Source organism: Callospermophilus lateralis, chromosome 13 (assembly GCF_048772815.1).
Source record: "Callospermophilus lateralis isolate mCalLat2 chromosome 13, mCalLat2.hap1, whole genome shotgun sequence".
Taxonomy (NCBI): domain Eukaryota; kingdom Metazoa; phylum Chordata; class Mammalia; order Rodentia; family Sciuridae; genus Callospermophilus; species Callospermophilus lateralis.
The window spans coordinates 104,780,445-104,808,160 of NC_135317.1; the positions used below are offsets into that span (position 1 = coordinate 104,780,445).

The 27,716-nt window shown below is 45.2% G+C and overlaps 1 protein-coding gene across 1 annotated transcript; it reads right to left on the reverse strand.

Annotated features, from left to right (window-relative positions):
• Window positions 1-390: 390 nt before the first annotated feature.
• On the reverse strand, window positions 391-20,171 carry LOC143412200 (flavin-containing monooxygenase 3-like). Its single transcript, XM_076873024.1, has 9 exons — window positions 20,120-20,171; window positions 18,731-18,868; window positions 13,702-13,890; window positions 10,116-10,278; window positions 9,339-9,481; window positions 6,372-6,571; window positions 3,076-3,431; window positions 878-950; window positions 391-733 (listed from the first exon to the last, which is right to left on the reverse strand). Exons 2-9 carry the CDS (start codon window positions 18,860-18,862, stop codon window positions 391-393), a joined length of 1,599 nt encoding a protein of 532 aa, XP_076729139.1. The 5' UTR covers window positions 18,863-18,868; window positions 20,120-20,171.
• Window positions 20,172-27,716: the final 7,545 nt, after the last annotated feature.

Below are 27,716 nucleotides of genomic sequence, written 5' to 3' on the forward strand. Positions count from 1 at the left end.
AGACCATCCTCTAGATCCTGCAAATGGTGGAGGCAGCCTAGGAATATCTATGATAACTATGATTCTGCTTGATTTGTATTTTGATTACACGTGAAGCGCATATTTAAACAACTTTAAAGAAGGAAATGTTTCAGGAGATGGTTTAGACCTGAAGAAGCCCATTCTGATCATGAAGTGAGAGTGGAAAGGAAGGAGAAATAGCTAATGATCTGCTGAGACCTGAATCTGAAAGGGTCTTCTTAAAAGCCTAGGAAGCAACTGATTCATCGCCCAGTGTCTGCAGGGTGCTGCAAATGATCCCCAACAGGAATGCAGGGTGTGTGAAATCTCAATTTTCAAATAGCTAAGTTCCTACCAGTAGTAACCCAGAAACTCTGGCAGGAATAGTGGTTAGACCCACGCAAGGAAAACAGCAAGGAGCAGAAGGGGAAGAGCCAGGAACTTGAAGAGCTGGGTGGGCAGGCTAGGCTTCTGCATCTCCCCCACTGCGCGCGTCCTGGTGGGCCTCAGTGTCCGGTCCCACTGGGTCAGGATGGCGTTCCTGGCTCCTGGCCACTTCCCTGGGCCCACCAGCCTGAACTGGTAGGGGCTGCAGGGGCCGAAGAAAACTTCCACGGCCAATCTGGGATCCGTGAGGAACAGCCACGGGATGCTGGGCTTCACCCCAATGAAGGAGGCCAGTTCGTCCATGTAAACAATGTAATCCGTCTGTATGGTCTCGCTTTTGCCAAACCTAGAGGCAGGGGAGGAAACGCTACCGTTTTCACTAGCTCTTCTTCGTGAGACGGACGTGGCTCATAGCTGTCACCCGGATGACCTCATTCAGTCCCACAGATTCCCACCCCCCTGGACCTCTGTCAACAACAGGCGCTCTTACCATCTGAGCTTTTTCCCCATTTTCTCATCAATGTCACTCATCATGTCTTTCCTAGAAGGCAAACTACAAGTTCCTGAGAGAGACGGAAAGAAAAGACAACAGGTGAACAACTCTCGTGTAGCAAGAGCCTCCCACGTTCCCTTGTTAACAAGTTAAAAGACACATTAGTTATTTCCATTTTTTTTTTTCAGTGTAGTAAAATAAGATGCTGGAGACATGAACAGGTGATTTCTGAGACAGACAATGCTCAGCTTCCACTCCTCATCTTCTCAGAACTGAGACACCTCACAATAATTCAAAACCACCGTCTGGTTAGCTTTATCTTTATTCTTAAACTGATTACCAGAAGTTTCATATCAGGTTCAGGGATGATATTCTAATTTTTCAGTCATATTTTTAAGCCACACAGAGGTGAATTGGCAGGACGTTTTTTCAATATCTTTTTAAAAAACCAACCAAACAAAACTCCATAGGAAATAATTCTGCTTTGCTGGAAGAGGGAATTTCCAGCAAGTAAAATACAGAATTTAGTGAAGCCTCCAGGCTCCCATGGACCACCCACAGGTCTTCCTGAAAATGAAGGACATGCACTGTCCTCAAGTCACCAAGGACATAGAAGAGCCTCAGAAGACAAAATCTGACATGGAGCTGCTCACAGAGGTTGACAGAGTTCTCCGAAATAAGCCCGAATGGTTTCTGTCCAAAGAAAGGGTCCAGAGACCCTTTCAATTTAGGATGGCTTTTTGGCGATCTTGGAATCACTTTGGATGGAATTAGAACTCCTAGCTCAGATCTGGTGGCTCAGGCCCCACCGGCACAGCTGCTCAGTGACCCCTTCCGTCACTCCTGAGAGGTGGGGATCACTGAGCAGCTGCTTCCACCCCTGGGAACCCGTCTTGTCCTTGGGCAGGAAGAGATTTGGGGAGAAACTGACTGTGTTCGTGTCCACCAGCTGCTGCCATTGGGCTGCTTCTTACTGGCCCCCGTGTCCTGGGCCTCTGGTTCTCCCCAAAGAGGCTGCTTGCTGATTTCCTATCTGTCCTAGGTCTGAGCGTTCCCTTTCTGTAGAGCCCGAGTTACAACTCCTGTCCTCAGAGAGTGAGTGTCCTCCCTTCCTTAGGTTCCAGTCTCTCTGGGCTTGAGCCCTGAGGGGCGCCAAGGGCAACCTCAAGCCATCACCTTCCTGTCTGCTGCCTCCCCAAGCAACATCAGCCTCTGGGCAGCAGCACCCTCTGCCTGAGGTCGGGGAGTCAGGGAGTTGCAGGGAGATCACTGAGTGTGGGAAGCCTGGTGGTGAGGGGCCGGCAGGATGGGTAGAGGTAGCCTCCAAGTTCCTGTGAGTGGAAGAATCTTTAAACCCCATAAGCCGTGGTAGGACCGGGAGCCTCAGATATGGCTGTAAAAGGCAGCAGGCCACCCAGCCTTTCTCATCCAGAAATTTTATGCTCAAGGTGCAACTCAACTTTATGCAATGACCTTTGACGTCCTTTGTTCCCCTCTAATCATGGGAGCCTACTTAGTCTTGTGATGAGCATCTGTACACAACTGCAGAAGTTCCGTGCATCTGACCCCAGGGCCCGCCATCGGAGGACACTGATGGCCTTCCTTACCGGCCCCAGCCAAGTCTGTGGTGTCCTTTTCCTTTTATTGATAACATAGAAAGTCATTCCTCTTCTATCTTAGAAATGGACCCTGGGCCACACCTGGCACTCTCTGCCTCTGATCATGCACTGCTTCTCCTTCACGGACACACAGAGGGAAGACCATGGTAGCATCAAACCTAGCACCAGGCTGACCATGGCCGTGGACACCTGAGCGGGCTGGATATGGGCTTGAAGCACCTTTTCCTATTAACCTTCCAAGTGATGTCACCTTGCTGATTTTTGAAATCACAACTTTATGAAGCTGTCATGCACTTCAGATTAAGAACTCGGGTGTTCTGAAGTCTAATGAGTGACTGTGGGTGGCTGTCAGCTCGAAGGAACCATAAGTGACAAAAAGCTTCCCTAACAATCTCTTACTACTGCACATCACAGTCCAACGTGATAGAGTTCAAATGGATTATAAAATAGAGCACTGAAGAACATGGAGTCACAGATGCTCAAAACCAGATGGGGTCCTTGTAACGAGGACCATGGTTTTCACAAGGACTCAATGACATTGTCATTGGCACCCGTCCCTGAACTCTAGCTGCTTACCCTTTATGACTCGGGTTGCCCAGCGGGCCTGCAGGTCCGTTGTGGGGATGGCAGCCCCCAGGGACTGGACAAGGCCAATCACAGCCAAGGTGGACTTCTCGAGCTGCGGGGGGAAGATGCCTTTGTACAAGGTGACCTCGTTGTTCCTGCTTTTGATGATGGAGTCATCAAGGAAGGGGTAGGCATTACTGTAGCCTGTGGCGAAGATGACACAATCGATGGCTTCAAACACCGTCCCGTCCTCAAAAATGGCCGAGGTCTCTGTGAACTTTTTCACATTAGGCTTGATGGAGACCCTGCCGCAGAGGATGTGGGCGGGGAGGTCATCATTGAACACGGGCTCTTTCCTCAGGGCTCTGTGGGACATGGAGACAAGCATTAGAACAGCAATATTTTCCCCTGGGTCATATACAAATTGATAAGGAAGGAGAACACTACCCAGGATATTTTTTTCTGAGCTGTGGAGTAACCAACATAGTTAAAAAAAAAAACAACAAAACCGCAGGGAGGCAGCTTTGCTGACCCCGAATCTGTTTTCTATGCTGCTCCCCTTCTCGCCCATCCCTCGCTCGTTCCAAATCCAAGCATGAACCCCACACCCAACCAAAACGAGGCGGTGTGCTTTCTAGCCCGTTCCCCCTGAATTGAGGCTTTGCCTTTACATTAATTTCCCATCATTTGCCTTTTCTCCTTCTTTCAGAGCCCAAGTTACAATCCTCATGCTCAAGAGGAGTGAGTGTCCCTCCCCTCCTTTAATTCCAGCCTCTCTGGCCTGAGACCCCAGTGAGACCCGGTGAATACTCCTATTTCCTTATAGGGAAAAGTCCTAATGTGACAGTGCCTGCTACTTGTACTTTTTCTTTGCAACTATTTATCACCTGTGAACCTGGATAAAATCAAGGGTTCTTAGATTCTCTGTGCCTCATTTTTCTCGTCTGGCACTAACACTCATACCTGCCTCAGGTGGCTGAGAGACCTGAATAACATGAAGAATTTTGCAATCTCTAGCTTGGGCTCCAGTGCTGAAAAACGTCAGTTGCTGCTCCTAGTAAGCTCCAGCCTGGCCGTCGCAATACAAAGTCCAACAGGAGCAAGAAGGTGGAAGGTGGGTTAGTGCAGCTGGGCTGTCACAGAGGGACGAGGCCTGCACACCCCCAGGTGAGGGACAGGGCACCTAGGAATCTCATTGGCCAGGAAAGGAGGGGGCCGGTCTGAAGCTTTGGGCCCTGGAAGTCTGAAAAGAGCGAGTTCCACTAATTTTTACCCAGTAACACCCCTAGTGGACACAGATCCATCTGAGCTCACTGTGGAACTGGGGGGCTGGTTATTATGTGGCAGCAGGTGCTGTGAGAGCCACAGGTAGACTCTCATGGAGGGAAACCAAGCCAGACCAGGAGTCGGGTGGAATCCTGCTGGGAAACCCTGGGCTCACTGCGCCGTCACCTGCCACTCACTTAAACCAATGGCACCTGCCCCACCAACACCACCGCGAACTGCTCTCATGGGGCCACCGGAGTCCGACGGCCTACTCCTCCTTTGGCTCAGCTTATTGCAGTGTGTGCACAGCGGACGGCTTCCTCCCTCTTGAAATAGCGTCCTCCTCTGGCTTCCGGGTCAGGCACCCTGGTTCCTTCCTGTCCACCTCCTGTGCTCCTCAGAATCCTGCTGCGGCCTTCTCCTCCTGAGGCCTTCTCCTCCTGACTTGTAAACAGTGGCACATCCCGGGACTCGACCCCCAGCCCTCACCTCTCTGTCTACCCTCACATTGAACCTGAGGATCGAACCTCTGTTCCACCTTGATGTCACACTCCACCTCCTACCTGAAGCCTACCAGGCATCCCGAGCTCCTCTGTCTCAGATGAGACCCCTGCTTCCCCGCAGGCTTCTCCCCCAGCGAGTGTCAACGCCACCCTGCTCCGTCCTCCAGCGCCTTCTTGCTCTCACACCCTTGATCCAGTCCAACAGAAGATCCTGTCTGGGTCTGCCTTGAGGCTCCCTTGGAATCTGCCACTTCCGACCCCTCACTGCCGGCAAGCCGTGTCCAAGCCGCCATCCTGTCATCTAGGTGTGACAGTAGTTCTTAACTGGTCCTTTACTGCTGCATGGCTCTGCCCGGCTCTGCCCTCTGCATCCGGTGGCGACCACAGCGGCTGGAGTGACCTCCAGTGCAAACTTAGATCTCGTCCCTGACGTGCTCGGATGCCTGTGGCTTCCTGTCACCTTGAGAGTGAAGGCCACACTCCCCACAGTGCCCACTAGGTCCCATGGCTGGCTCCTCCGCAGCCTTTCTCCCCTTCCCAGGAGTCAGGTTGATGCTGTCACCAAGCCCCAGGCAGCGGGCGATCCCCTACACACCCCCAGGCCATTCCTCACCTCTGAAGTCTCCCTCCAAGTCCTCTTCTGACCCCCCCAGGGTCCTCTCCCCCCCAGCTGAGGACCCTGATGGAAGCTGTCCTGATGGCGCGTGCCACCGCCTTGCTGGCCCTTTCTTCCCATGGCAGCCTGCCCATGAGGGCCACTCTTTCTAGCTCGTCAGTTTCCTGTTACTTGTTGCTGTATCCCCAGGACCTAACCGGGGACTGGCAGGTAATAAATGCTCAACTGACACTTATTGAATTAATGAAGTCACTTTGAGGTTTGGTCTTTTCACTCCATTTCAGAGTCATTTCTTACTGTGAGATGGGCTTGGAGGAGTGAGAGGAGCCACTGAGGAGGAAGCTCAAGATGTGGCCATAGTTCAGTGAGGGGGACCGGCTGGGGGTGTGCAGTGAGTGTCCCCAGGGGAAAGCTGTCTTGCCTTGTTTGACTTTGCCACTAGGTGTGAGGCAGCGAGCACGTGGCCAATAGTCAACAGGTCTGGCTGCTTTGAATGTTCTGAATGCTGGCTGAGGGACTTGGGTAAAGTTACGAACTACATTGACCCTCAGTTTTCTTGTCTCTAAAATGGGGATGCTAAGGAGCTCTCCTCAGAGTTGTGCGGATAAAATGAGATAATACACGTTGGAGCCTAGCAGAGGCTTAAGAACACTCTGACATGAATTAAGTGCTTAAAACGTTAAGTGCTATTATCATTATCGTAGGAACCGATTGCTTAAGCCTCGTGGGACTGTGCAGTCGAGTATATCTGCTACGGAGGATGTATGGAAATCACTCCTAAGACTGGCAGCTCTTGATCCTCTGGTGTATGGAATGTGATCACCACACCAATATTTTGATTTGCTTTGTGGTCACTACACACTTTCAGGGTTGTTGACACTGAAACAACTCAGCAGAAACACCACGTCCAGCTACATTACCCGTTTAGAGGCATCAAGCCGTAGTTCTCGTGCTTGAACTTTGAGTTCATCTGCTTCATGTACCACCAGTCGGAGATGGCTGTGGGCAAGCTGTTCTTGAGGAACGTCTGAAAGCGCGTGATGAACACCATGTCCCAGGGGTAGCCATCGTCCCAGACCCGGCTCAGCACCCAGGAGCCACTTCTGGAGCTGACGACGACCTGCAAACACCAAGTCAACCATGAAAGCTGCACATTTACAGTGGACGTTGCGATGGGCTTCCCCGTGTCCCCTGTAGGAATGGGGTCATCACCCGGCTCCCCCGGGTGTTGCTGCAGGAATCCCTCAGCACCCAGCCCTCTTTGGGAGTTGCTTTGGCTGAAGTGATGGGTCTCCCTCGAGGTCTTGGGCCCTTCCTGAGTCCCCTGCAGGCAGTGACTGGCCCAGGCAGGTGTAAAAGGCTCAGACCATCAGTCACCTCGACTTGGGAAAATCTCAAAGGGACCCCCAGAGCACTCCCGGGTCATTCACTGGAGCTAATTCCATCTGAGGTCAGCTGCCCTGCTGGGTGGGTGCTGGCCCATTTTACCCCAGTCTTCCCTGCCTTAGGTGACGGATAACGGAATTCCAGCCATGATTCTTTGAGGGCTTCCTTGACCGCTGCCATCCACAGACAAGCAATCATGATCTAACAGCGGGTGTTTTGAACTAAAACGCCCGCCTCCGTCCTAAAAGAAGGAAGGAATTTGGAATTGGAAAGCCACAGGCTCAAATCCTGGCCTCCTGGTGTCAGCGTGGGGAGGAGCAGTGCCACGTCTGTGCGAGGGCTGATTAATGCTACCACCTTCACAACGTGGCTCATAGCACGTGGCACCTGCTCGGGTTTTGTTCATCCCAAACACCCCCCAGAAAAAAAAAAAACATTTTTATATATAGTGTCATTTAAAGGCATTTCTTATCAGGGAAGCTAGACAAATAGCAAAAGACTGAAGATCAATGAATGGAGAGCCTGGGAAATGGTCTTTCTTCCCGCTCATCCATCATGGGGACACACCCAAATTCCACGGCACCGTGGTGGTTTCCTCATACCTTTCCTGAGCTCAGGAGGCTTCGATAGTTTACCTTCGCTTGTGGATGACTTCTAATTATTTAGCCTGCTGTTGAAGTCCTGGAAAAGACGTCGTCACCCGACCCCACCCTTTCTTTCCTGACTCAGTTCCCGCAGCTACCCGGTTCTTGGCATCGGAAGACCAGAATTTCAGCTCCAGGGTTGACTCCCTGTTGGGCCTCCACGAGGCCGAGGGCAGTCCTGGCCCTCAGTCCCTTTCTGTAAATGGCATGGTGAAGCGAGCTCCCGTCGTCCCACCCTCCCAGGACTCCTCTCCACTCAGGTGTGGAGCACCGTGGTGCAGGACGCAGGTCACCAGGGCGAGAGCCTCCATCCAGCTGGAGGAGTCTCAGCAGCCGAGCGCGCGCGGCTCCTCCCGTCTTCACGCCTCTGCTCCTGCCATGAGCGCTCCAAGTGCAGCGTCTGCCTCCTCCACCCTGAGCGTCCATGATCTGTCGAGGATGGGCTCTGGTCCGCCTGCTGTGAGGCCTCCAGGTCTGCAGTCACTTAGGCACTGGGTCCTGGCATCTGCCCTTTCCTCCAGGGGCAGCCCCTACACTGCAGTCACCCATTCTGCTGAGCTCTTGCCGTCATGTTGGATCCGCACGCGTCGGTGAGCTACCTCTTACATTCCTTGGAAGAGAGACTATGGGGCCGAGTTCCTGTGTTCCTCCCTGTGCCATGCAGTGTGGTAAACAGGCACACAGGAATCTGTGTTCACGCCCTGTGTCCCGTCACCATCACCCCATTTCAGTGACCGCAGCACCATGAGGTCAAGGTGGACATGTGTAGTGGATGGCCGGGGCACCTCTTGGGATGACCCATGTTGGGGACCTATGACATCTGGAGATGTGATTCCTATCTCTGGGATTCCGAGTGCCAACCTTTACAGAATCTGCCCAAGCTAGCAGGTGACATCTGTATGAGCTCATTCCCTGAGGATCCATGTCACCATCTTCTCCATCTTCCCCAGCCTCTCCTCAGCTCGTCCTTTCCCAAACCCCTGAGCTGCAGCCACAAGACTGTGAGACACTGAGCCCCTTGCTTCAAGACTTTCTGACCTCTGCCTCTCTCAGCTTCTAGTTCTCAGCGTACAGGTCATTAGGGAAAAGGGTCCCAGGTCCTTCCAGTTGCCCCAGGAAGTAGGTAGCCTCGACTGATGGCCTGGTGACAGGCTGTGTCTTGATTTTCTAGTCCTTTTCAGCTTTAACTTGCACATTTGAGCATTTACTTATTCCACGTGTCTTTTTGCACTAGACGGGAGTTCCATGTAAGGCCAATGTCTGCTGTGTTTCTCGCTCCCTCCAACACGCACCCCAGTGCCCGGCACCCAGGAGGCTTCCAACAGATACCCTCGGATGCAGCATGAGGAACCTGAGACTCAGAGGCACTGAACAAGTTGCCCACGAGTCTCAGAGTCATGACCTTGACCCTGAATCCACTCCAGTTTTAGAGGAGTCAATCAGACAGGTGTGAGGCACCCATGTGTTGAAGAAAGACCACTGGGCCAGGTGTGGTGGTGCACACCTGTAATCCCAGCGGCTCGGGAGGCTGAGGCTGGAAGACCAGAAATTCAAAGTCAGCCTCAGCAAAAAGCAAGGCACTAAGCAACTCAGTGAGACCCTGTCACTAAATAGAATACAAAATAGGGCTGGGGATGTGGCCGGGTGCCCCTATGTTCGATCCCTGGTTGTCCACCCCCCCCCAAAAAAAAAGATTGTTGGATGCCAGCATCACTCCTTGCCCCTGCCTGTCACCTAGGAAGCTGGGCCTTATGAAATACTTCTTAGCTTTCACCAGGTGCCCCCTCCCCATTGCAGACCCCACCTCTCAATGTCGTTATGTGCTTCTATGCTGACCCTGGTGGTGTGGGGCGGTACCTTTTCAGCCAGGCGACTGAGCTCTATGGCAATGTCAGAGCCCGAGTTCCCCAGGCCAATCACCAGCACTCGCTTCCCCTTCCACAGGCCCGGGTCCTTGTACTCCCTGCTGTGGAAGCACTGGCCCCCGAAGTGCTCCAGACCTGTGGACAAGTGGGAGACGTTCCCATTAAAATATCAAACTCCTTTAACCACGTGGGTAAAGTCACAGAGAGGAGGGATTTTAATGCTCCATTAGATAGAGCAGGAATGTCCTTTTACCTTGGCATTTTATTTGAAGAAAAAAGACACTTGGGTATGGGTAGAGTGTGTCCCCCAAAGGATTCTGTGCTGGGAGTCTGGTCCCCAATGTGGCGGGGTGAGAGGAGGTGGGACCCTCAAGAGGGGGACCATGAAGGAGGAAATGTGACCCCTGGGGGCACTCCCCTTGGAAAGGGTAGTGCTGGTCTGGTGGGGTGTTTATTTCCATGAGAGCAAGCCGGGCTCCCCAATCCCTCTTGCTTCTGTCCCACCACGGAATCTACTCTTTGGGCAAATGGCTGGCTCCCTTTCCATTTCTGCCCTGTGTGATGGTGCAGCCAAGGGTCCCTTGCTAGAATGCTAGCACCATGACACTTGGATGTTCTAGCCGGAATCATGAGCCAAATGCACCTTTATTTAATAATGTGTCAAGCCTCAAGTATTCTATTATAGCAACAGAAGTCATAGTAATACAGACATCATTAGTTTATTCCTTTTTGTCAAATTTGTAGATGGTGGCCTACATTTCAGACTTACCTGGAAAGGAGTCTTTGGGTAGGTTGGGGTATACATGATGTCCAGAACAGATCATAACAGCATCAAAGACAGCCGACTCTTTTTTACCGTTCTTTTCAGTTTCAACATCCCATTGGCCAGTAGTTGAGAAATCAGGACGCTTACTTATACTGGATACAAGTGTCTGAGAGAAATACAGAAAGAAAACCTTCTTTTCTATGCTTATAGGTAGATTTGGAAGAAATAGTGTGAAAAATACTCTTGATAGTGGCTTAGGAAAAAAAAATTCATTCGTAAGATTCATATTCAAAATTCAAAATTCTCTTCAAAGAAATCAAAACATGACATGTGGCGTGCTTGTGTGCTTTTTATTCTCGCACGGTTTCTAGTGTACCTCCAGTACTTTCTGCACTGCAAGAATGACACCCTTTGAGATATAACAGTGAGTTCGGTCATAGTTCACAAGAGGCACATGCCACACAGAAGCACCCTGGTCGCTAGCACTCTTTGCAACGGCAGTCGCATCCTAACCTCTAGACATTTCACTGTTAATATTAGTGTTGTATTAAAGTGAGAGACATCGTCTGTATCCAGGACACAAGTTTCTCTCAGGCTTTCTTAGGTGGCAGAGTTGCCTAGAAAGCTTTGTAAAAGCACATGTCCAGATCTCTGGTTCAGTGGGCCGAGGGAGAAGGTTTAAACCTCCCGGGGCCTCCCAGGGGAGGGGAGGCTGTTGGGACTGTGCTGAGCAGCTCCAGTCCCCGCCATCAGTGAACCTTTAGTCGTGGCTAAATGGCTGCCTGCTCCTTCTTTTTAAAAAAACCTTTCAATTCTTCTGGTTATATTGAAAGGATAATTTTTTATTTGGTATTAGAGATTTTATTATGTAGTATTTCATACATATGAGAGAACACACACATATGTATGACACTCTACTTAAGAAGTAAAATAATAAGACGGTCACATATGAACCCATCAGATCTTGTACGTCATTCTTTAGAATCACATTATTTATTCGTCTATCTACCTACTTATTTAGGCTACTGTGAATCATACCTGTTTTGGATCATAGTTTCTGTTTGCTGTTGGCTTACAGAAATGTAGTTGATTTCTGTATGCTGAGTTTATAGGCTATTTCCTTGCCTAACTTTTTTGTATTTCTACGAATTCTAATATTTTGTAGATTCCTTTGGATTTAGTACACAGACGACCATATCATCTACAATAACGGTGCTTTTCTTCCAAGTTGTCATTCCTTTTATTTTTCCTTATTTATTCCATTGTTTCTTAAATTTCAGATTATTGAAGAGAAGTAATAATAATTAGGAGTCCTCACCTTCTGGATTTTGAGGGAAATGTTTCTGTTTGCTCTTCAGCACAGAACTGTCCACTAGTGATATCATATGCACAACATATGTAATTTAAGAATTTCCAGCAGTCTCATTTAAAAGTGAAAAAATGTATAACTTAACCTGATATAGCCACTCCAGTAGAGTTTCAGTATGTAATCAAAATAAAATATTTTTATTTTTTCATAGCAAGATGTTGGAATCCAGTGTGCGTTTTACACTTTAAACACATCTCACTTTTTCCAGTGTGACTGGAGGCTGCAATATTGAACAGTGCAGACTGAAGACAATGTTCATGGATATTTTGAGGGGTCAAGAAAAGTCCCTTCTAATCTTGGTTTGGTGAGAATTTTCTCCTTTTTTTTTTTTATCTTTCAAACACAAATGGGTGTTGAGTTTAAGATAATGTCTTTTTTGAATTTGTTAAATATATGATTTTTTTCCTATGATAGGTTTTTATAGTGGATTACATCTTTATATTTTATAATATTAAAATCTTGCATCCTTAGACCAAACTCAATTCAATAAAGACTGTTAATTTTTTAAAATACTCTGTTGCTATCATTTTTGAAGGATTTTTGAATTGATTTTCTGGAGGGAGGCTGGCCTATAATTTTCCTATTTCATATTTACTTTTTCTGCATTTGACTTTTTTTTGAGAGAGAGAGAGAGAGAAAGAGAGAGAGAGAGATTTTAATATTTATTTTTTAGTTTTCAGTGGACACAACATCTTTATTTTATTTTTATGTGGTGCTGAGGACTGAGCCCAGTGCCCCACACATGCCAGGAGAGTACGCTAACGCTTGAGCCACACCCCCAGCCCAATTTGATATTTTTTTAAAATTTGTTTTTAGTTAAAAAATTTTTTGGACCTTTATTTTACTTATTTAAATATGGTGCTTCACACGTGCTAGGCAAGCGCTCTACATTGAGCCACAACCCCAGCCTTCTGCATTTGATATTAAGGTTATAATGTTATAGGTGAGTTTGGAAAACACCTATTTTTAACTTCCAAAGGAATTTGTAAAATACTGAAATAATTTGTCTATTGCAAATTTGAAAGTACTCATCTATGGAACTATCTTCTTACTTTCTTTATGGAAGATTTCTAATTTCTGAGTCAAAAATTATAAATCACCAAAGACTTATCAGGCTTTCTACTGTTTCTTGAGTGAATTTTGGTATGTTAAAAAAGATTTTAAGGGGTTGGGGTTGTGGCTCAATAGTAGAGCACTCACTTAGCACATGTGAGGCACTGGGTTCTATCCTTAGCACCATATATAAATAAATTAAATAAAGGTATTGTGTCCACCTACAACTAAAAAACATTTTTAAAAAAGATTTTAAAGATTTAAACAAATTAAAATATTATTTAGCAAACACTTTTATAGTATTCTGGTTATATTTTTAAATTTTATCTATTCTGTCTACTTTTTCTTTCTCAATGTTATTTGTTTGTCTTGGCTCATTTTTTCCCCAGCTATTTGTCTGTTGCTTATTTTATTAGACTTTTCAAAGGTTGTACTTTCAATTTTGCTTTCTATTTAATCAATACTTTATTATCACTTTCATTCTATGTTCTTTGGGTTCATTATGTTTTTCTTCTATAAATTTCTTAAAATTCCTTAACTTATGACTTTTAAACCTTTCTCACTTTCTATTGTAAACATTTAAGTTTATAACTTCATGAAAGGATAGCTCAAGTACTAATGCATACAGTCTAAATATTCAGTTCTAGATATTTAAAAAATTTCATTAAATTTCTTCTTTGACCCATATGTTATTTAGAAAAACAGTTTTTGTTTTGTTTTGTTTTTTTGTGACAGCAATTGAACACAAGGGTGGTTAACCATTCAGCCACATCCCCAACCCTTTTTATTTTTTATTTGAGACAGGGTCTCACTAAGTTGTGTAAAGCTGGCCTCAAGCTTGCAATCCTCCCACCTCAGCCTCCTGAATCACTGGGATTACAGGCATGCACCAATGCACCTGACTAAGAGTCTTTAATTTCTAAATTTCTGGGATATTTTGCATTGATTTATTTGTTATCGATTTCTGAGTTAGTGCCATTTTGGTCCAAGAATTTTATGTAGTCAAATATTTGTAAGTTTCTCATATGTTATAGACAATAAGTCCATGTTCTCTGAATCTAGGATTGTAGAAGCCACCCTATTTAAAATGTTGTCAAATAGGAAAAGAGTACTTAAAAGAAAAATGGAACTTCTTCATCAGGACACCTAAGGTTAGCTATTTCTTACCTCAAATTGTATGTGTTTTAGAAGGCCCTTTTCTCTGGCAAATGAGGTGATGTATTCCTGGAGCTTGCGGTTGTGCATGAAGACGGGGAAGTCCTCAGGATAGGGGAAGTCTGGAAAGCACATCATCTCCTTGGAAGAGTTTGCAAAGACTGATGGGTAGATGCTCGCCCTGCCCTCCTCCACACGTTCCTGTGAGTGAAGGAAATTGGTACCTGAGTGTTCTGATGGTATTCACAGCAGTTCTGCGCAATCACACAGGTGAGTCGCCTTCACCCACAGGGAGACTCAGTAAGACCACACATAAGTCAACTTCACTTGAGCAGATCTTCCACAGAATGTGGAAGGACGTGCTTTTCTTCACATATTTTCTTTCTAAGGGAACTAGTTTCATTATGTCCTTTAAGAAATATATAACTAGAATCATTTTATCTCCTCAAGACATTAAACACGGTGATGGATGTTTTCCAAATTTTCAATCTTGAATGATTTCAATGTGTCACCTCGTGAGCATGAGTGATCAGTTTATAAATGAGTGTTCAATGTATAACAGCAAACAGTGACAGGCGGTTGCCAACTGCCAACTATTTATAAGATATGTCAATGTTAACATTTTAAAATTTAATCTTTTAAAAATTGAGCTTTCCACCACATATAAAGTATCTATTTTGAACCAAACACATTGCATTTATGGTACTTATGTAGGCAACAAAGTTTTAACTTTCAGAAATGAAAAAGTATCCAAATTGGTTCTACTAATTCTGAGAAGTTATAGAAAGAACCACCCTTCTAAAATCTTAGAGAGGCCATGAAGTGAAGATCGGACCTCGTGTGTGGTTCTCGTCTTGGTCACATGCTGGAATAAACTGGGGCACTTTATAAAACAGAGTCTGTCCCACTCTGAGAGCATTGACCAGGGCTTTAAATGCACCCAAGTAGCTGCTCAGCGAAGGCTGGCAGTCCCAGTGCAGAGTGAGACAAACAGAAATCAAAGGCGACAAACAAGGGTCACTGCGCGAGACTCCTGCGACACAGCTTGTGACACAGCTGTCAGAGCTGTGAGCTCCGCATGCAAGACAGTGACATGAGTGAAAGGCATCAAATGGAAAATCCATCCTAGGTTAGGAAGAGACGAACCTGATACGGCTCTGTGGAGCCACCAAGGCACTCTGAGCACACCACAGCTGCAGTGCCTTTCTATCTCAGCAGCTCCCCCAATAATAAATCAGCAAACTGGATTTTGATGAAAGATCCCCTGCAGATCTTCATGTTGCTGGTTCATAATGACAAGTACCCAGCACTGGGAATCTCTAATTAGGGTTCTTGCAACTCACAGCTGTGAGAATATGAATGTTTAGTACAAATTAGAATGTTGCACACATGCCCAAAGCCAGCATGTCTGCAGCCTGGTAAGTAATTCAATGAATTCAGGAAGTTCAACAGAAGCTATATCAACAAAATTAGAGAATAAACATCAAGGAATAAGTTGATACAACTTGGGCATCTCAACCTGAAAATGCAAAATCTGAGAAGCTTTCAAATCTGAAACTCTTCAAATGCCAACATAGACACCGCAGGTGGGAAATCCACATCTGTCCTTACATGATGGGTTGCAGATGAAACACAGGAACAGTAAAATATTGCACAGAATTCCTTTTCACTACATGTGTAAGATGCACATTAGGAACAGATGAATTTTGTGTTTAGATGCAGATCTCATCTCTAAGGCATCTCATTGTATATATGCAAATATTCCAAACTCTGAAAAAAATCCACCCTAAAACCTTCCGATCCCAAACATTTCCAACAATAGACATCCCTCCTATTTGTAAACTAGAAAAGATACAGAGGAAGTTAAGAAAGGGTGAATGCAGTGAAAAGAGCCCCATCCATGAAACTTCTTGCCTATATCCTTGAAATTCACCGATACATTGTTTGGAGAGCCCTGAGAAAGAAAGACATTTCACCTGTGGCCTGGTCACGAAGCACCTTATTTTCTCTGTGCTCAAAGGATAGGGAACTATGATATTTGGGTTTGAATCAGGTTTAGAAGAACTAGGTGGGCAGAGGAAAGTGCTCTAGGAAATAGCAGCAAATAAATGTCAACTGTCTGCACCCTTAGTTTCTCACACTTAAATGGCGTCTGAAGCCTTCTGAAAGAAAAGACAGTTGAGAGATTGTAAAATGCTGACTTCAGAAATTAAAGGTGATGAAAATATAAAATTGATGGAATTTGGAAATACAACCTGGGTACAGGGGTGTGGCTGCAGAGTCCTGGGTGGCTGAGAAGCACTGCTGTTCCCACAGCATTGTGATCTGTAAGCCCTGGTGGGGGTGAAAGAGTTAAGAACCCCTGAGTAAGGGACTCCATTCATTTCTTGTGGCTCCTGTAGTAAATTACCATCAGCACGGTGGCCTAAAGAACAGGATTGGTTTTCCTGTAGTTCTGGAGGCCAGCATCAGAAATCAGCATCTCTGGGCCCCAAAGTCAGCAGGGCCATGCTGGTTTCCAGATGCTCAGGAGAGGAGCCACTCCTTGCCCCTCCGAGCTCTGGTGCACACCAGCATTCCTTGGCTTCTTTGTGTCCAGATGCCACCTGTGTTCCTGGGCCTGTGCTTCCTCTGTGCATCTTTATATATATATTGCGGGGATTGAACCCAGGGATGCTTTACCACTGGACCACACCCCAAGCCCTTTTTGTTTTTTATTTAAAGAAAGGGTCTCACTAAGTTGCTTAAGGCCTCACTAAGTTGCTGGGGCTGGCTTCAAGCTCACAATCCTACTGCCTAAACCTCCCAAGTTGCTGGGATTGCAGGTGTGTTCCACTGTTCCCGGCTCCATCTCGATATTTTAAACTTAATCCCAGCACAAACATCCCTTTCTTTCATAAGGCGACTTCCACGGGCCCCAGGGATTAGGACGTTTGATGAGTACATTTGTGCTTATCTGCTGGTGGATTTCCATGATGGATGATGGAGACGGGCAGTGCAATCACACTTATTTTGTCACACAGCTGTCTCATTAATTATGTGGTTTGACAAGGCCAAACTCAGCACCTGAAACTCCTTAATTTTTAAATCCAAAAAAATATTTCAATTATACAGATTGATAGGGTGCAGTGTGACGATTCAATACATGTACACACTGTGTAATGATCAAATCAAAGCAGTTAAAATTTCCATTTCTTTATACTTTTTTTTTTTTAAGAGGATCTTGCAAAGTTTCCCAGGCTGACCTCAAATACCTGAGTAGCTGGGATCACGGGCGTGCACCATAATGCCTAGCTTGACATTTTAGATGACCTTGTGACTGATGTGTAATAATGGTGCACATCCCAGGGTGATATGTCAGTGTGCGGGTGTTATACATGCTGTTCAAGTCGGGGTGATGAACTTCCCGTCTCCTTGTCATTACTTTGTGTTTAGAGCCTTCAGCTCCTCTATTCCAGTAACTCATAGATCTAGAATAGGGCATCGTGAGCTGTAGCTCCCACACTGTTCTGTAGAACACTAGAACTTATTACTTCTAATTGGGTGTGGGTGCCTGTTGTCAAACTTCCTATGCTCCTCCCTGTCCCCGCTCTTCCCAGCCTCCTGGAATCACTGCATACATCATGATTTTTTTTTTAAATATCCACCAATGAGAAAGAACAGCAGAATTCGTCTGTGTCTGATGACTTCACTTAATATAATGTCCTCCAGTTCCATACATTTTGCTGCAAATGAGAGGCTATCATTCTTTACAAGGCTGAATAATGTTCACTATTATTCTTTCCCCATTCACCTGCTATTGGACACCTAGGCTGGTTCCCCTATACCAGTGTCTTGAAGTGTTTTTGTGTGTTTTCTTCTCGTACTTTAATGATGCTAGGTCTTACAGGTTAGGTCTTTGATCCACATTGAGTTTAATTTTCAAAGGGCAAGAGGGGTCAAATTTCAACATTCTGCATGTGAAAACCAGTTTGCAAAACACCTTTTACTAAAGAAGCTGTCCCTTTTCCAACCAATAACGAGGTTGCTGAGAAAGAAATCATGAGAGGAGTCTCATTTACCACAATAAAAACCACAACCTATGTATAAATTTTTTAAAACATTTTTTTACTTGTAGCTGGACACAATATCTTTTATTTATTTATTTATTTTTTATGTGGTGCTGAGGATCAAACCCAGTGCCTCACACATGCAAGGCAAGTGCTCAACCACTGAGCCACAACCCTAAGACCTCTTCAGTCAAAATGACATAGTCCTCATGAAAGAAATTAAACAGGACTTCTCAAAAATAGGAAGACCTCCCATGTTCGTGAATGGGAAGAATTTAATGTCAAAATGTCCATACTACCCAAAGCAATTTACAAATTCAGTGAAATCCACATCAAAATACCCATGTCATCCCTCACAGAACTAGAGACAATAACCTAAAATTCACCTGGAAGTGCAAGAGACCTTGAGTAGCCCCGCCCCCATCTGGAGCAAAAAGAACGAAGCTGGAAGGGTCCGGTCACCAACTTCAAAGTACACTACAAAGCTGCAGCGTCACCGAGACCATGGCATTGGCATGACAACAGGCTCAACCAAGGGAACAGGACAGAGCGCCCAGAAATGACCCCAGCTCCACAGCCAAACAGTGCTCCGCAGAGGTGACCACCCAAGAGCAAAGGCACCCGAAACTTTAAAGTCTGTGGACAGAATCACTAGGAGGACCTCTGGTAGCCTCGGGTTTTCTAAATGAGTGAAATAATTATATGCGTGTATAATATAAACCTAACCAATATTTGACCCTGGATTTTATATCCCAATGGTGGTTATTAATGATTTACCCGGCGGTGAGTTCTGGCACACAAGGCCAACTTCCAAAGGTAGCCTGTTGCCTAGGTGACCTCTACCTGCCAGGAATTTGCTTCCCAGCCTGACGTGGCTTGTGGATTCCAGTGGGGACTTCAACTACCAGGCGGCCAGTTTGGAAGCCGTGTTCAACAGCGTGCTGCTCACCTCCCCTCTGCCCGCCCTGCCTCCCGCACCCTCGCCCACTCACCGAGAACTTCCACAGGCCGCCCACGTCATCGCTCCTCTCGAAGCAGATGGGCTCCAGCCCCTCCTCCAGACAGCTCCTGATGGCAGCCAAACCACTGACACCAGCTCCAACGATGGCCACTCTCCGCCCCATGGCTGCCTGGGCAAAGGACATTGATTGCATCAGTATTCCTGAAAACGTATTTTTTTTTGTGTGTGTTGCTTTTTGGCCTAATAAAAATCTTTCCTTTTGCACCCAAGAAAACAGTATATATAAAAAAAAAAGACTTCAGAACTCTGGTTAGTAATCAAACTATATTCTGTATGTCTCTAATTTCCAAAGAAAATGTTTTCTTCCAAGACATGAAACACTTTTAGTCTAATCTCTAAAACTGAGAGACTGATAAGCCAACATATATATATATAATTTATATACAGATAATTTATCTTTTTTGTGTTTGGCCTTTTGTCATTCACTCTTGCCAAGGAGAATGAGCAGAAGAAAGGAAAGGAGAGTCACAACTAAGCCACACACCCAGCACCCAGTCACCTCCTGTGCATGCAGGCCTGGGTGAAGAAACCAGTATTCGTGTGTGTGTGTGTGTGTGCACGCGGCCACCCTCAGAACCGTGGAGAGTTGTTTCCAGGCCTCCACCCCACCCTGGACATCCCAATCTGCAGATTCTCAAGTCCCTTATATGAAATGGCCTAGTATTGTATCTAATCCATGCACATCCTCCTGGATACTTTATATCATTGATGTTACTTTTAATATCTGATATTACACAAGTGCTATGTGTATAACTGTGCCCTGTATTGTTTAAGGAATAATGACAAGAAAAAAGCCTTGTGTGTGCTGGGACCAGATCCAGCCATCAGAGGACCACCTATAGTTCCCATCCACAGTTGGATGAATCCTCAGGTGTGGAACCTGCAGACGCAGTGGCCAGCTACACACACACACACACACACACACACACACACACACTCACACCTGCCTTCTCATTCTACTTGACGTAGACTGGGGGCTCTACATCTCCACATGCCATGGAGCCAGCCCCTTCCTTCTTGATGACATTCTTCCTATTCTTCCTTTTCTCCGAAAAGAGAAAGGTGGTTCCTGACCACAACTTCTTCCCATGGCTGCTCCCTGCCTCCATTCTCTTCTAAAACTTACACTTCCTAGCCTTCCTTGTTCCTGAGACTGTCGTTAGACTCCACTACTACTTTTCTCTCTATTTCTTACTTTCTAGATAGAGTCACCAAAGTGTATAAAAACAAAACCCAGAATCTGCCTGGACCAAATGTCATTCTCCTCCCAGCCACACATCGGCTAAACCCACAGCTGTGCCCCTTCACGTACCAAGCTCCTGTTCAGCCCTTCCCAACACCAGTCCTTCCCTCCTCTCACCTTTTCTCTGCCTTCTTCTGTGTGTCCAAGTCCTGTCTGTCCTGGGTGATTTTTAAGAGCAAATGCTCCACTGGACTCAGATTCTGGAGGGGTTATTGGAAAAGGGAGGAGCTGTTCTTAAAGAGGTAGGGATTTCCTTGATCCTCTAAAAACAAGCACACCCCATCCTGTGACATGTGGGGCGTCGGGCCTGTCTCTGGTCTCCCGGCCCCACATTCCTGTCAGTCCTGGTGAACACAAGCTGGGGAGTGCCTGCCTCCCAGGTGGTTTGTCATTGTCCACCTCAAATCCCATAATGTGGGGTTTCAAAGCTCACTTTTTTTTTAGAGAGAGAGAGAGAGAATTTTTTAATATTTATTTTTTGGTTTTCAGTGGACACAACATCTTTATTTTATTTTTTATTTTTTTGTGGTGCTGAGGATCGAACCCAGCACTACGCGTATGCCAGGCGAGCGCGCTACCACTTGAGCCACATCCCCAGCCCTCAAAGCCCACTTTCTTTTCATTGTCCCTAGTTCCTTAGTGGGGCACTCACAGTAGCCCATCAAAGGCTCTGGGAAGTTAGGCTCTGAGCTGAGAGAGGCAGCAGCAAAGGTGGCTTTTCTCTGCCACATAAACCACTCTTAGATTGACAAGGACAAGTGGGGCCAAACTTGGCCACCAGTTAACTAGGCTTCAGAAGAAGCACATGTTCAAGTGAACCATTGCTCAGGGGTTTTGAGGATCTTCTGAGAAGTGAGCAGACTTACAACCTTCAAACTAAGAGCTGGCAACTGGGTCTTGAAAGAATTTCATGGGAATTTCCAAATGAAAATTGAGATGCCTCTTGCAATTCAATTTGCCCCTATAGTGCTCCCTCTAGTGGACAAAGGTATTCACTGCAATCCTGTTCCCCCCAGGTAGGAGGCCTGGTGGGGACTGCACCTTTCCAACTCTTGACTTACCTGCTTACGTAGAGGTGAACCTCAACCAGCTGCAATAGTGACCAAGAGAGATGTAAAATGAAGGTTTAAAGGTTAAACAAATAAATAAACCAAGGCCCCAAATTTGTGAATAACAATAGATGTGCGTTAGTCTGAATGTTGTGTACATTACCATCAAGACGAGTTTGCTCTAAGAAAGTCTCTTGAGTTCTGCTTTATGAGATCATTGATTTCCCAAAATGGGTATTCTTATTCAGACATATGTACATTAATAGAAGAACAGAGTAGAATTTATATTTCCAGGTGCATTTCATGCCTAAGGGGTCTTGTTGAAGGGTAAACATGGAAAGAATTTCTTTTTCTTAAAAAGAAAATCTTTGCCACTTTGCATACACAAAATTAACCTGAGAAGGAATTTAAAGTGACTTATGTTCAACCCTTGTCTGCCATGGGTCTGGGATTTTATGGTTGAAACTGGGGGGTGTGTTCTTGAGGGGTCAGAGAGTCAAAGGCATTGAACCAGACTCTTCAGAGAGCACAGAGAAGGAGCTAGAAAAGCTAACCTGGCCTCGTTGGAGAGGTAGGAGAGTCCCAAACAGGAGAAAACCCCGGGATTCAGAGGGAAAGGCAGACAGCACCAAACAGATTGTGAGTGAAGGGAGAAGGCCTGGGAACTAAGGCTGTTGAGGAAAATATCACCGGCTTTTACTGGTTAATATTGATATAATACTTGAATGTACCAGGAGTCAGCCTTCTGAGGATTTGATGAAGAGAATGGTCAGAAGCCTGTGTGCACTACACACAGCAGCTACCTTCACGGAATGGAAACCACTAGCAATCTGAAGAGAACTCCATTAGAAGACCCATTCCGAGTTATAGTGGAAATTTTCAAAATGGCTTTCAGGGTTGTTCTGCTTGAGTGAACACACATACTGAACCTGAGTATCACACCGTCAGTAGATGGGAATAAATACAATACATATTTTTTTAATGATATGTATGTGAATGCCTTATATTCTTGAAATAGAGTACATGTGTTTAAAAGGTATTTGTAAAGCATTTACAAAGCTTGATTAGGTAATTAACCTGTCAAAGGGTTCTCTAGAGGAACAAAACCAACAGGAGTTACAGATCCGTGATTATCCAAAGGGGATTTATTTGATTGGCCTCCAGGATCAGAAGCTGGATAGACCCAGAGGCCATCTGCAGGGTGGAGAACTGGAGGAACCGGTCACTGCTCAGTCCAAGAAGTTGGAGGCTCAGACAAGAGGGACCATGATGTAGCCGCAGTCCAGGATGGATGGGATCTCCCTGGAGAGTCCCTGGCCAGAGTCTGCTTTGGAAGAGTGAAGGAGCAGGACTCTCCTCGATCTTCACCTTCCATTCCCTCCAGGCCCCCAGCCCGTTGACTGTGCTGCCCACATTTAGAATGGGCCTCCCTCTCAGGGTGCTGTCCCACAGGCCCATAATTCCTGGGGACATCCTCACCAACACACCCAGCAGCCTCTTAACCCAGGCATCTCTTGATCTCATCACCTTGACAATTCAGATGAACCAGGACGGCCTCAAATGAAACCTTACCAAAAATTTTAAAGTGATTTTTACAGGATTTATCATCTGTTAGTAATCCAATAAGTGCATCTTTAAGTTATTCAAAGAGTCATATTTATGAAAAGTTGCGACATAGGCTGTTTGCTCAGTGAGTGTACTTTCCACCTGAGCCACCTCCGTGTGAGTCCCCAGGAAGAGAAGGCCTGGCACTCCAGAGTAATACGAGGTGAACACGAACACCAGGTGTGCAGTAACTACCTCTGTGCTTTGAGCAAGAGCTGCTACTGAGCTCCTGCCACGATCACTGACCAGGGTGGAGAAATAGACAGGTGGACAGTGTTAGACTTTGAGGACAACACAGTTGGGTGTAAAATAAAGACCAGATCAAAACCTACCTACTTGACTTGCTAAGACATCAGTTTTGTCTCTAAAGGGAGAATGATTACATCAGCAAGTAGAAATACACACATTCCATTTTAGCTGGAATAATCTGGTTATCAAACTGTGTCCAAAATAATTTTGCTCTGATTGCACAATTTTCTGTACCCAGACCCACGACGTTGGCATGTCAGGCGGTTGTAAATTATTCTGCACATTTTTTCCTATCAATGATGATAACAGCTTTGGGGTGTCCTGCTCTAGGACACACTGGCTTATGTATCCGTGCAGTAGTAAAGTCTGGAGCAAGTGCTAGGGAGAGAATGTGGAGTGGCTGGCTGCTTTTCCTGTGGTGGTCTTCCTCTGTTCAGCTGTGGCACCAAGACCAGTGTCTACACCACTGGACTGGGATCCACTGTTAAATCTGCAGCTGTTTGTTGTTGAAAATTGATATGAATCCAGTCCTGTCAAACTTTCTCGTACCTCCTCGTAGAGCAGCGTAGATTCCCTTAATTTTTTTTCAAGCTTTATTGAAGGATAGCCAACAAATAAGTGTTTGTATTGAAGATGTACAACACTTGCTTATTTTCTCCAAACATTTTAAGGTGTACAGTGTCTCTTGTTTCTCTGTGGCTGAGAATTAAATAGCGTGAGTTTGTGGAAATGCTCATACCGTGTAAGATGGTCAACACAATCGGAGTGATCAACCTCACCTAGTTGTTACTTGTGTGTGTGTGTGTTGGGGGGGGGTGAGGACACTTAAGACCGCCTCCTTTAGCAGATGTCAAGTATATGATACGGCATTATTCACTGCAGTTGTGCTGCCATAGCAAACTGACAATGAGTGATTTTTAAACAAGTTTTGGTTTTGTTTTTCCTCCCGGTTCTGGAGGCTCGGAAAGTGCCAGGTCCAAATGCTGGCCGGTGCAGGGTCTGCAGAAGGCCTGTATCCCCCACTTGTCACCATGAGGTGCCTTGTGTGGTGGAAGAGATGAAGGGCAAAGAGCAGGCCTTGCTGATTCCTCCAGTCCTTTATAAAAGTTTTTAAAAAATTGCTAAAAAGATTGTACCTATTATGGAGTAGAGTGTGGTGCTGAAACACATACATACATCGTGCATAATCATGATCAAATCACTGTATTTTTCATCCACCTCCTCATACATTTATCATTTAAAAGGTCCTCTTTTCTAGCTATTTTGAATATTAATTGCAATACTGATAACCACAGCTACCCTACTGTACAGAGGGATATCAGAACTTATTTCTCCTGCCTTCCTGTGACTGTGTACCCATCGACCAGTCTCCCTACCTGGCCTCTCAACCACATATCTGCCCTCAGCCTCCATGAGATCAACGTCTTTTCATTTCATAGGTTTTGCTTCTAAGTGAGCTCATGTGGAATTGGGCTTTCTGTGCCTGGCTTATTTCAACATAGATTGCTCCAGGTCAGCCATGTTGCCACAAGCAATCGGGTTTCATTGACCATTCACCGTTTGCAGCGGCTGAGTTCTCGTCTGCGGTGTACACACACGGCCCTTTCTGTCCACCTTCACTGATGACAGACACCTGGGCTGGTTCTTTTTCTTGGCTATTGTGCACAGGGCTGCACTGAATGTGGGATACACATCTTGACATATTGATTTCTAGCCTTGGGACCAAGTGGTATTACGGAAAACGGTATGGTGATGGCTGGATCTGACGAGTGCTAGTTTTCATGTTTTGAGGAATCTCATCCTGTTTTCCGTAATACTTGCTACTGACTGGACAGGGCTTGAGGATGTCCCCCAGTGCTTCACGGGTTGGGAGCTTGGTCCTCAGTGTGGCAAGGTTGACAGGTGACAAATCACTGTAGGTGCTGTCCTCAGAAGGAATTTGCATAGTTCTTATAGGACTCTGGCTAGTTCTCACAAGTTACGAAAGAGCCAGAATGACTCTTCCCCACTCCCTGACCTCTTCCTCTCACATGCATTCAAATATACATGCTGCCCACCATGTGACAGCCAAGGGGCTCTCACCAGCCTGAGCATATGTCAGCACCACGCTCCCAAATCTCCAAAATGGGAGGCGAACTAGACCTTTTTTCCTTTATTAATTCCCAGTTGCAGGAGTTTTTGTTATAGCAATGGAAAAAGTATTAGCAATGACTACTAATTCACATTCCCACCATTAGTGCACAAGTTCCCCCTTTTCCATATCCATGCCAGTAATTGATATTTTTTGTCTTTTTGATAATGTCTATTTTAACTAGGGTAAGTGATCGCTTGCTGTGGTTTTGATTTGCATTTTCCTGGTAACTAGTGATAGGTATTTGTGTGTCTTCTGAGGAATGTCTATTCAGGTTTTAGAATCAACATTAAAGTCTAAGTTCAAAGTCTCATCCAAATAAAATCCAAGTCAGATACAGGAGAGTCCAAGGCAGGGGTCATTCCAAGGTCAGCTGCTCTCCAGCTGTGAACGTGGTAGCTCAGTTATAGGTTCTGGCATAAAACAGGGGGACAGACGTTCCCACGCCAGAAGGGGAAAAGGGTACAGAGAAGGAACAGCTCCATCCCGAGTAAGTCCAAAAATCAACTCTACTCTGAGCACAGATGATTTAGCTTCTTCCTTTTTGATATTGATGTGTTTTCCCCCTTTTTTTTTTTTTTCATGCCTGAGTGCTTTGGCTGGGGCTTTCGGTACCATCTTATGTGCAACTTGGGGGAGAGGTTACCCTGGTCTTGTTCCTCATCTAGAGGCAAAGTTGCTTTTTAGCCCCTGACTAGGACGCCAGCTGTGGACTTGCTCCATTGGCCTTTATTTTATTGAGGTAGATTTCTTCTGTACTGAATTTCTTGTGAGTGTTTGTCATGAAAGAATGTTGAATTTTGTCAAGTATTTTTTTCTGAATCCATAGAGATTATCATATGATTTTATCCTTCATTCTGTTAATGTGACTAATCACATTTATTAATTTGTGTATGTTGAACCATCCTGATCATATTGTATGGCCCTTTTAATGTGTTTTTGAATTCAGTTGAGGATTTTGCACTGTGTTGATCGGGGCATTGGCTTAGAATTTTCTTTTCTTGTAGTTTTTACATGTGCCTTAGTTATCAGGGTGATGCTGGCCGTGTCAAACCAGAGTGGAAGCATTCTCTCCTCCCCAATGCTTTGAAAGACTTTGAAGAAGATTGACATTGACTCTTCTTTAAATGACAGGTAGAATTCACCTGTGAAGGCATTGGGTGGAGTCATTTTTTGTTGTTGGGAGGTTTTGATTACTTATTTAATCTCTTAATTTGTTATGGGTATGTTTAATGACTCTGTCTCTGTATGTTTTGATCTTTATGATTTGATCTTTATAATTGTGATCTGTATAATTTATAAAGATCAAAACATACAGAAACAGAAACATCAAACAGGTATTTGTCCACTGATTGTTCAATCATCCCTGACATTTCTTTGCATTTCTGTGATATTAATCGCAGTGTCTCTTCTTCCATTTTTTAATTTAACTGAGTGGAATTTCCTTCTTCTTCTTTTGGCTAATATAGTGAAAGATTTTCAATTTTTATTATTTTTCAGAAACAAATTTTTATTTTTTTTTTAATTGTCTTTCTACTATTTCATTCGGTTCTAATCGTTATCATTTCCTTACTTCTGCTCACTGTCAGCTTAGTTTGTCATTTTTCTTATGCCTGAGGTGCAGAATTATCTTGCCGGAGACCAATTTTTCCCTTTTTGTGTGTGTGTGGTTCTGGGTTGAACCCAGGGCCTTATGCGTGCTAGGCAAGTGCTCCCCCACAGAGGTATGTCCCAGTCCCTTTTCTTTCTTAATGTAGGAACCTATCGTTGTAAACCTCTTTGTGAGACGGCTTTCCAGCTTCCCATGAGCTCACTGATGCCGTGTTTCCATTTCCGATCATCTCAGGATACATTCTGGTTTCTCTTTTGATTTCTCCTTTGACCTGTTGGCTGTTCAGGAGTGTGTTGTTCAAGTCCAGGTGGTTGTGAATATCATAACACTCCTCTCACCTGATTTCTAGTCTAATACCACTGTGGTCAGAAGGGATAATTAATAAGATCTCAATCTTCTTAAAAATGTTAAGATTTATTTGTGGCATAACATATGACCTAGCCTGGAAAGGGTCACGCGTGCGCTTGAGAAGAGTCTGTGATCTCCTGTTGTGGGAGGGAATATTCTGGGTGTCTCTTGGGTCTATTGGGCCTATAGTACGAGTCTGTCTGCTGTTCCCTTATTGATTTTCTGCCTGGATGATCGTCCACTGTTGGAAGTGAGGCACTGAGTCATTTTCTGCTATTGTGTTGCTGCCCGTGTCCATTTTTCTTTCCCTCTTAATATTTACTTTATATATTTAGGTTGCCCAAAGTTGGATGCATATATATCCAAAATAATTATATTCTTTTGACTAACTGGCCCCTACTTCTTTGTCTCTGTAACAGTTTTTGTCTTAAATTCTATTTTGCAAAATATTAGTCTCGACACCCTGCTCCCTTAGGTTATCATTTGCACAGAATGTATTTTGCCATCTCTTCCCTTTTAGCCTTTGTGTGTCCTTTAAGACAAAGCCATTAACATTTAAACAATTATTGGTAGGTTAGGACTCAGTAGTGCCATTTTTTTTTTCTGTTTTGTAGGTTTTTCTTCCTGTCATACTGTATTTTGTAGAGGTATGCTTTGATTTCTTTCTTTATCTTTGTGCTTCCACTGGAGGGTTTTTCCTTTGTGGTCAACATAGTCCAT